This window comes from Rhinichthys klamathensis, unplaced genomic scaffold, assembly GCF_029890125.1.
Source record: "Rhinichthys klamathensis goyatoka isolate OS25496 unplaced genomic scaffold, OSU_Roscu_1.1 h1tg000523l_1, whole genome shotgun sequence".
Lineage (NCBI taxonomy): Eukaryota > Metazoa > Chordata > Actinopteri > Cypriniformes > Leuciscidae > Rhinichthys > Rhinichthys klamathensis.
In genome coordinates this window covers 3,365,001-3,376,040 of record NW_026607002.1, presented here as the reverse complement: position 1 = coordinate 3,376,040, position 11,040 = coordinate 3,365,001, and the positions used below count along the sequence as shown (strand labels likewise).

Sequence of the window (11,040 nt, the reverse complement as noted above, 5' to 3'; positions counted from 1 at the left end):
GTGATAGTGTCAAAGTTACTTGACGTGTTTTGAATGAAACTTACGGAGCCCCGAACATGACATGCGGACAAATATATATATATATATATATATAGGAACTAATTATTATATTGTGAGCATGATTTACGTAAAATGAGTGGACGTATTAGTATGTCATGGGAATTAATTGTTCATTCTTGGCCACGATATACATATTTTTGTCCCCACGTCATGTGCGGCTTCGTAGAAACTAAATAAACTACAGCTAAAAATAACTACAAAATATATATATATATAAAAGCAAAAGCAAACGTGTCATTCATATTACTGCAGGATGAAAGTCACAGTTTTAAAACAAACCTTCACAGGAGGACGAAAGGTATTTTGGGTTTAGTTACAGACGCCGACATGTAAAGCCACAGAAACGCATCTTTGTGGGGCGAATCTCACAAAACTTTTACATTACATCCAAATATTACAAAAAATTATAACAATTTTCATTGCAATTACACACGTTTTGACTCCAATTCTCCTTGATTTCAGGCCAAAAATATTTTTTTTTCGCAGTCATTTTGAATTAAATGGGAATTAGGGGGAATTTGATTATTTGAAATGAAAATTTCACAATCCAAAACAATTTTTTTGTTTGTTTTATTTGATTTTGGGGAGAAATGTGAGACAGAAACACGTTGGTACAGGTTTTGTGAGATTCGCTCAATGCCTCGCACTGCATGTCCATTACAAAAATTCATTCAACGAGTCGATTTCCATCCAAAAACAAATTTAAGCTGATCAGAATATGATCATAAGCATGTTTTACACTCTTGTAAACCTGGTCAGGTGAAACTGCTGGATTAAATGAGGCATTTTCACTCCAGATCATTCGGTTTTTTAGGCGTTTATAGACATGATTTGAAAAACTATAAACATGCAGCGGAGTAAAGATCTTAATTTAACACCAGGAGGATTTTCAACTTGAATTCATTTTTCTCTATTACATTTGATACATTCCAATACATTATATAGTGGTTATTCATATTCATTTTTCTTCTATATAAAAACAGAGATGATGACCGATGATCATGCTTATTAACAAGCCGCACTTTGCCGTAAAGTGCACTTCAGCGCTCAGCCAGAACTGCTAAAAGAATAAAAATGTAATAAAAAGGTCGACGCATTAATGTGAACAGACACAGTACAAAAACAAATCGATTTAAAGAAAGGTATTGCCAAGCTTCCTCACTGGGTTTCAGACTTCTTTTTGTTTTTCTTCAGGAAAGACGGGGTGCGAAACTTTTTCTTCTTCTTTGAAGGGGATTTGTTTGGTGATTCATCGCTGCCATGGTCACCAGCCGCATCATCGCCTGCGACAGGCTCCTCCCCCTCTTGTTGAGGGGCGGAGTCAGTCAGTTCGGGGGCGGGGTCTTCTGCGGGGAGGGCGGCGGCTTCGAAGGGTTCATCGGGGGTCAGATCGGGGAGGGTCTGTCTTAAAGTGGCGGCGTCACTGTCGTCTTTAGACGTCTGTTCCTGATGTGCCTCTGTGGAGGACGAGGGGAAAGATCACAGTGAGTTTGTCGATCAGCTCACGGCATGGAAACCGCCCAGCGGGAAATTCAGCGCTCAACACTCTGGCTCTTCATTTATGAAGCGTGAAAATAGCATTTCTGAGAAACTGACCATAAAATCCCTGCAAAGCCACACTGATCTCCAGACACACACACACACGCTGATCTCCAGACACACACTGATCTCTAGCTTTAATCAGCAAACTGCTGCATCATGAAACACTTCCCGATGCAATTACCTAATTAACAAAAACTAGATGTACTGGGCAAACACAGCAACCAATTTCAGAGTGAACCCTGAGAAACTGTGCCTAGTTTGCAAAATAGGGATCTCAGTTTTAAAATATGAAAACATTTTAATATTTTGTAAAATAGTAATAGTAAATAGTAAAAATGTATGCTTTAAAAAAAAGTGTACATGATATATTTACATATATGCTGATATATATATATATATATATATCTCAGCATATATGTAAATATGTCACGTACTACAATTTTAATCATATTTTGAATATATTTATACAGTACGCAACTACGCATACATTAATTTTTGTTTCATGCACCATTACAATATTAGTTTTATATAATAAATATTTTAATGTAAATTATGTAGATAAACTAAAAAATATATTGAAAATATAATTAAAATTGTAATACTCTCATTTATTGAGAATATATATATAAAAGTGCTGTCAAATCGACAAATCACGATTAATCGGATCTAATGTTTGCATGTATACATTTGTGTGTACGTGTGTGTGTGTGTATATATATATATATATATATAATATATTAAACTTATGTTACATGCGATTAATCAATTTTATATATATACTTTTATATAGCACTTTTATATTTATATATATATTCTCAATAAATGAGTATTACAATTTTAATCATATTTTCAATATATTTATACAGTATGCATACATTCATTTTGTTTCATGCATCATTACAATATTAGTTTTATACAATGTAATAAATATTTGAATGTACATTATGTAGATAAACTAAATTTAATATATAATATTGATATCGGTTTTGTTTTAATTCACTACTTTGATTTAGATTTACAACTGTTTTAAATAAATTATTGTTAAATCAAATAATTGTTCGAATTATTAATCGATTAAGCATTAACATCCCTATCTGCAAACTATTAAAGACCATTAAAAGCAGATCTAATCTCTTGATACAGTAAAACCTGCATATCTCGTCCTATAATTTGCATATGTCACTCAATAAATCCTAATATATATTATTCAGTTATTTTAGTCTCCATCAGAAACATCAGAGCAGCAGCGATCCAGTTCATGCGGCGAAACACACACTCTGATCCTCACATACACTGACATAACACACACATCCAGAGATATTTCAGCTCTCAAACAAACACCAGGAATAAAGACACACATATATGTAACGCTCACTACCGGCTGATATCTATAACCACCTCACGCTTTAAACCACACCGCAGCGTTTCACAGTCATAAACTGAGAAATAGAAGAGATGTTGAAGACATTATTCACACCAGAAGCGTAATATTCATACATTACCTGTTCTGCTAAAGCAATACTGGATTGGCATATTAAAGAACTTTGCTATTGTTATAAAGGTTGAAAGAGGAAAGTTTGTAGAAAAGGAGTGTAGAAGTTTCTAGGGAAAGATTTGTTGCTATAGCATGATCTCACCGCACTCCAGACAGTTCGATACAATATGAATCGATACAACAATAATAATAATAATAATAAGATAAAGGAAATCAAGGTAAAGTCAAATTAATCAATAACGTCATAGTCTAACAGGTTCACTTGTTTTTATTTAAAATGCCCCTATTATGCCTTTTCGAATATTGTGTAATAGTGTAAAAGGTTTGCAAAGTTTTAAAGATCAAACTTTATGCAGATAAAGTTATCGTCTCCTAAAAGAACGAATCGATTCTGAACTGTTGAAATGAGTCGTCAATAATTCCGAAGCCACTTCCTGTGACAAATTTGCATAATGCAAGTCTATGGTTTTGATTGGCTGAACAGCGTCTCTTAGCTCCGCCCTCAAACACTAGTGTATCTGAGACTGGAAGAGTTTGGTTCGTGTTGTTCGTGTCGAGAAGACGCTGTTTTCTGCTGACAAAGCAAATCCACTGATGAGATTGACACGGTAAAACCCACGCCACGTGCTGAGCAAGAGCTGAGAGTCAGATATGCTAATGAGCGTTGGGTTTCTGGCCAATCAGAGGAGAGCAGCTCTCAGAAGGGCGGGGTTTAGAGAGACTGAATCTACGGACGAATCGGTTTCAGACTCTTTGCGAAATTAGGTGATATGCAATATATATTATGAGAAAACTTTTTTTTTTTTTTACCTTGGATGCATGTATTGTAGGAGACCTTTAAAACAAAACTAGGAATAGCATAGGGGCACTTTAAATTTTCTCATTAAAATTAATAAATGCAGGAAATGTATATGTCAAAGTCCACTCAAATCCTGATGGATAAAATCGGTCACATTATAGAAGATAAATGCATTACAAATGCAGTTTCACTTTATTTCAAATGCCATTTGCAACCCATTTGACTTCCGTAATCTGGCGTACGACTGACTAGAGCTGAGCGGCGTAAACCATCCCTCACAACAAACCAGAGGCAGAGGACAGGGAGATGAGTTAGACAGCGGAGGAGTGAGATCCAGTGAAGCCGTGCAGCAAACTCAAGCGGGGGGAGGTGAGGTACTTACTATGGTAACAGGTACTCTTTTGCATTTCCATCTCCTGATTGTGACGCAGCCACGAAGAAGAAAAAGCACAAGTAGAGAGAGAATGTCTATGCAGATCAAATCACAGCCACCGGGTTAAATTAAAAAGAAATGAACAGAAACCGTAAAGAGACACACAGGCCACCAGAAGTAAAGAATGGTTGCCGAGCCATTCTTAAAGACCCCGGAGAAATGAGCATGAAGGGTGAGTGAGAACATTTAAGACGGGTGATTTACAAGACATTTCTCATGTCGGATTACACCTGAGTTTAAAGAGACAGATCTGGGTTAATATATCAGTGGGACGTTCTGCTACGTCACAGCTCGTGACTGTGAGATTATACGGATCTGAGGTTTATTTTGACATCCAGACCCACTGTAAAATACTATGACTTTACTAGAACGACATGATTTACTAGTGACTATATCATAAGGAGAACGAGTGCAATTCAGGGATAATATCGTTTGCTAAAATAAAAACTATTGAAATAAAGCTGAAATAAAATAAAATCTAAATATTAGTTGAAAAATGTGAAATGTTGCTTGGCAATAAACTGAAAATGTTAAAAGTATTACTGAAATAAAAAATAAATTAAACCTACATAGCAATATTTTAAAAAATGACAAAAGCACATCATAAAAAGACCAATTTAAAAAAAAAAACTAAATTTAACATGAAAACTAATAATAAAAAAAGCTATATAAATTTAACTGGTTATAAATAACACTGGTGAAATTTGTCAATAAAACATGCTTGCGTAAAATGTGAAAAGTTATTTTACATTTAAAGTTATTTTTAATATCGGCCTATTGTTCATAAATTAATTCTCATCTATTGGTGTCAATGTCAAAAAGGTGAAAATTTTGGTGCATCCTATAAATAAACACTATAAAGCATTGTTTATTTACGTAATCTCACTACTAGAGCTCCTATTTTGATGACATGGGTGTAATCCATTGTAATAAAGACCAAGAGGGTAAAATAAAAACTAAATATGATTAAAATAATACAAGATTAAAAAAAGGATTAGCTAACAGAAACTCCAAGAGTGTGAAATAAAATAATTGGATTTAAAATAAAGATTTTGTCATTAATCCTCCATTAAAACGGATTTAAATCAGCTGTTCAAAAACCAAACTGAAAGTGTCAGGCCAATTTATTTTGAAGTTGTGGGGGGTAAATGAACCAAACATCAATGATGCCCTTTGGTCTGTTATTACAAACAGCAATAAATGCCTAAAAATGTTAATTACCAAACATACAGACAGACATTGGCCAGCTCATGCTGAGAGAGAGCCTGTGTGAGCGGACAGACGTACCTTCCTCCACACGCACAGGTGAGCTCGGGGGGGTGCAGGTGCTGCTGGGAACTGGACCATCTTCAACCTCCGCAGTCTGACCTGCAAACAGCACACGCATCATTACAGTCCAGTCCTCACCAGGAAGCCAAAACCACAGATCTGACATCACAACACTGCAAAAATACCAAGCAAAGTAAGTGACATGCTACAAAAAAAGACCAAATCCAACATTTCTTACACATTGATTGATGGATAATATACATGTAAATATGGTAAAACGCATATACAAAAGATTATCCACCTTTTTCCTGAGGACCTCACTGCGTTTTGAATTATGGGTGGCAGGGAACTTCCATTCAAAAAGGCTGAAACGAATCATTTCAAATCATAAGGTTGCCCTACAAATAAAGCTGATCCGATTTTCCTTCATGATTTATTTTCAGACATCATGAGAATAACGTCATACTTGGTATTTTAACGTGACATGTTATATCAAGAATATCTACGGCGAGAGCTCTTTTCAGTCGCTGCTTTCTTTTCCTCATGATGATTTTCTTTTTTTCCTTTGCAATCCGCTGTAAAAGTATGAAAAAGGACAACATATACGGCACATTTGTGGTCTGTTCTCCCGAAATTAATTTACATTAATAATTCACTGGATGCAGGAAGAATCTCTCGTTATTCTCCTCAAATTTCTTTCCAGGTTTGTTTTCACAGGTAAATGCAATTTATATTCTGTCAAAATGACGGAAATCACTTTGATAAAGTGTCACGTAATGCTGAAGTTAATGAACATTTTTGATTAAGGCTTGTTATACAATAGAGAGATATATTTGCCTACTACAGTGATATTTAACCAAAGACTTGCGCTTATGGGGCTATTTTTGGTCTGTTGAAAGTGCCTTGTTGATTCTTTTAAACTTATAAAATTTCATTTTAATGTTCGATGGTTGAAGGGTGAGTCGATTAATGTCATCTCACTGTGACACTTTAACGTATTGCGTTCATAGAGCGAGCCTTTCACTGATTGTTTACAGCTTAACGGAAGTTACAATCATAATTTGCGCAAAGCATCATGGGGCGCAGGAATAAGGTGGATAAAAACTGGCAAAATATATTCCATGCAAGTCTGATAATGTCTGACTCGATCATCGTTAACTAAAACTAGAACCATAAGACATTTTTTTTCATTGCTTGAAATAAAATAAACATTAACTAAAATAAAATGAAATATATATATAGAAAAACTTTTATTTCAGTTTGTGTTTTCATCTTGTTGTTTAGTTTAAGCTGATATACTAAAATAACTCAAAAATAAATAATAATGAATAAAACCTATAGAGATTAAAAAACCTAATAAAAATTACAAACACTTTGTTGTGTTTGTAATTTTTATTAGGTTTTTTAATCTCTAGTCTCTATAATTTTTATTAGGTTTTTATTATCCATGTATATTATAGTTCTAAATCTTAACTAAAATGAAAATGGATAATATAAAAAATAAACACCAATTCAAAATATTAATACAAACTAAATCCGTACACTAAAAAACGAATACAAAAAAAGTACTAAAACTTTAATTAGAATTAAAATGTATAGTAAAAAAAAAACCTAAATTTAAAAACGACAACGGATAATATATATAAAAAAACACCAATTCAAAATATTAATAAACTGTATATTAATGATACACACTATTTAGTATTTGATTCTTTCCAAATGCATAAATGCTATTATAACAGTAAAATCCATCTGTATTATAAAGTAAAAAGATAAACCACTGAAAAAACCACTGAAGAACCAAGACACAGGACATAAGGAGGATTGTCACCATCAGCACATCCACATTTAGTCAATCTCAGTTCAGATTCAGAGACGCCACCGCCAGGTTTATTAGTACAAGAATCCAAATAAACCCCAACAAGCAGAGGAGCGAGTCCCAGTGGAGACGACAGCGAGGAGGAGCTGATTTCAGGCCAGGACTACGAGTGGAAGAGCTGACGAGGGTCTGGATCCACAGATCCAGGGCAGGGGGTTTATGGGACGCAGGCTGGGGCGAGAACAAAGCATGTCGGATCACCAAGGTTTGAAACCAGGGGACAGCAAGAGGCAGAAAGAAAGAAAGAGCCCAGCAAAGTCAGAATACACCCCAGAAAGAGAGGCCCTCCTCAGGCAGATGCAGGGGTACCTGCAGGCGTCCCGTCTCGCTCCGGCTCACAGCCCAGAGCCTTCAGAACCGCAGAGTGAAAGTCCTTTTGAGGGGATCCTGGAGGATCCGCCGGGGTGTCGTGCCCCGACGGGCCCCCAGATTCAGTGCCGCGGCTGGGGATTATGGAGGGCGGTGGGGCCGCGGTGGCCCTCGGATCCTCCTGTGGGACGTCCGAGCCCGACTCTTCCACCTGTGCTAAATGCAATACAACAGTTTCTCTCCTGACCTGCGGGGGCGCTGTTGGGCTGCAGGATTCACGCAGGGTTAAATGCGATTGCTATAATTCATAAACTTTGCGCTCCTGAGTTGGTCAACAGGTAGATGTTTTTTTCAGACAACATTACTTATTTAAAAAACATTTTTAAAAAAGCATGAGCACATCAATTCATGCTTTCAGACCACATTTACAAGTAAGAATTTACAAAGGGTTTATCAAAACAGATATATATATATATTAGGGGTGGAACGGTACACAGAAGTCACGGTTCGGTTCATACCTCGGTTCAGACGTCACGGTTCGGTATGATTTCGGTACAATGGAGGGAAAAGCAAAACAAAAATGCAGAAGGCTTTTTTTATAAATGTCTTAAGCCTTGTATTTTTTTAAATAAGTTTTATTAATAAAGGCAGAGAACCAGTTTATTTGTAGTGCACTGACAGTAGTTTTATATCATTAGTTTATTAATTAAATTATTAAAAAGACGAAAAGACCTTGAGATATGTTTGGTAATTGTACCTGAATGAATTTAAAATTAATTTGCTATTTCAGATCAATATAGGCTATTTGTTTTCCTTCATTTTAATTAACCCTAACTTTATTCTCATCTGAATTATAAATAATTGATTTCCGTATAAAATAATACTACCATTAAAAACTTTTGTTAACTGTTGTAGGTTACAGTTCGACAAGAGTTTAGAGTGTGACAAAAGCACAATGTTGTGTTTTATTGTGAGTGTACACAAATAAAAGTAAACAATTTGCCGTTTTAACGATGTCCTGTATGAAAAAAATGACGGAGTATGTTTTTATGTTTCCACTGTTCGGTCGCTCTTGCCTATCTCTCTCTCTCACACTGTTCGATCGCGCGATTCGCGCCCGCGCCTCTCTCTCTCGCACACACACACTGTTCATCGTGCCTCTCTCTCTCTCTCTCTCGCACACACACACACACACACACACACACTGTTCATCGTGCCTCTCTCTCTCTCTCTCTCTCGCACACACACACACACACACACACTGTTCATCGCGCCTCTCTCTCTCGCACACACACACTGTTCATCGTGCCTCTCTCTCTCTCTCTCTCTCGCACACACACACACACACACTGTTCATCGCGACTCTCTCTCTCGCGCGCGCACACACACACTCCAGCATTGCAATCTTGATCGCAGCCTGTTCATTGCTGCGTTCACAGTCACACTAAAAGCGAATAGAGCGAAATTTATCGCTATTTAAGAGGGTTTTTTTTTATTTGTACCGTGTATTCTCCGTGCAAATTCGTGCACCGAACCGTGACGCCCGTACCGTTTCGGTTCAATACGAATACATGTACCGTTCCACCCCTAATATATATATATATATATAATATATACACACACACACACACTACTGTTCAATAGCTTGAGGACAGTAAGATTTATATCTTTGTGAGAAACTGATAGTTCTATTCAGCAAAGATGCGTTAAATTGATCAAAAGTGACATTTTATAATGTTACAATAGATTATATTTCAAATAAATACTGTTCCTTTAGAACATTGTATTTTTCAGGATTCTTTGATGAATAAAACGTATCACTGTTTCCACATAAATGTTTCTTGAGCAGCAAATCATCATATAAGAATGATTTCTGAAGGATCATGTGACACAGAAGTCTGGGGGTCATGATGCTGAAAATTACACTTTACTATATATTCACATATTTAAACAGTGCAAATACTCCAAAAATGCTGTAAAACACTAATATTGTGATCAAATAAATGCAGATTTGGAGAGCAGAAGAGACTCTGAATCTAACAGACCCCAAGCTTTTGAACATTAGTGTATGGGGGGTGATTCTCTATTTTTTATTGTTTTTTTTTAATTAACTCATTTTATGAGACAAAAAGCTAGTGTAAAACATTTTGTCCAGACCAAAATCATTTTAGTTATTTTTTACTTCTTGACGTCCCAACTTATAAGCAGAGACTCATCAGGAGGACTTACAGCAGCATTACAGGGCGTTCTCGGCATCCGCATCAGTTTCTGCGAGGAGTGTGTGTGTGTGTGTGTGTGTGTTGATCTGCGATATGTAGTGTTCTTACCTTCTGGGACTTTCTGCTTGAACTCCACTTCCTTGCGATACTCCTCCAGATCCTGGTCTGTGAACTTGTTGAAGGGGTTTGGCCCCGTTTTATTGATGACGACCCGCGGTTGGTACTCCTTCTCAATGATGGCTTTAGATGCGGTGACTAGCTCCCCCTGCGGGCCAAAAGAGGACAACACAACAACACCGTTTAAGCACTCCTATCTTTCTAACAATGACATTTAGAACCAAATTTAGTTTCTTATAAATGATATTAAATAGAGTGAATACTAGTGGGACACTCTTCATAAATGTCTCCAATTAGAGTTTAAGATGAACTAGATGCTGTTTTTTTGTAATGAAAAAGTATAAAGAATGATAGAAGATAAAGCTCAAGTATCCCACTTAAATTGGTATTCACCTTTTATTATAAAAGTCTTATTATTGTTGAAACTCAAATCCCAGTTAAGACGTTAATCAAAGGATGCAACATTTATTGCAACTAACAAAAACCAGGCTGTGAGGGATAAAAGTACACATTTGTTTCTCCTGCAGCTAGTAAAACATTTCAAATACATCTTTTCACAAATATCACGTTGACCACAAAAACTACATGAGAAAACATTAAAAATATAGACTAAACAAATGGGGAAATGTGACCTGAAGGTATAATATTGGATGTACTTTTGGATCCTCACTGCCTAGTTTGTGTCAAATTAATCTGCCATAATTAGTATCAATACACATCTGACATTGGTTTTGAGTTCATCAGTGCAGACTCAAAAGGCCCTGAATGTTACTGTCTTTATCCTCAATGTAAAGCGAGAGAGTATTGAAACTGTGTGTGGTTTGATGTTATCAAACATTACAGGATTATCGCAGGATGTACCTTTCGAATAGACCTAGAAGGACTAAAGCTCTCTGAAGTGTCAATGCCATCAATAGA

At 36.1% G+C, this 11,040-nt stretch overlaps 1 protein-coding gene across 13 annotated transcripts in view; it reads right to left on the bottom strand.

Annotated features, from left to right (window-relative positions):
• Positions 1-619: 619 nt before the first annotated feature.
• Positions 620-11,040, bottom strand: part of add1 (adducin 1 (alpha)) — a 65,284-nt gene continuing 54,863 nt past the window's right edge. For 3 of the 13 annotated variants that reach the window (XM_056238422.1, XM_056238424.1, XM_056238425.1), the window contains 4 exons: positions 10,114-10,270; positions 7,787-8,002; positions 5,617-5,697; positions 620-1,517 (listed from right to left, as the gene is read on the bottom strand). In XM_056238422.1, coding sequence (XP_056094397.1) covers positions 1,219-1,517; positions 5,617-5,697; positions 7,787-8,002; positions 10,114-10,270 — 753 coding nt within the window. In that variant the 3' untranslated portion in view covers positions 620-1,218. Of the gene's footprint in view, positions 1,518-4,277; positions 4,313-5,616; positions 5,698-7,786; positions 8,003-10,113; positions 10,271-10,983 lie in introns of those variants that run through there. The other 10 variants (XM_056238421.1, XM_056238423.1, XM_056238428.1 and 7 more) reach the window with 7 other exon arrangements.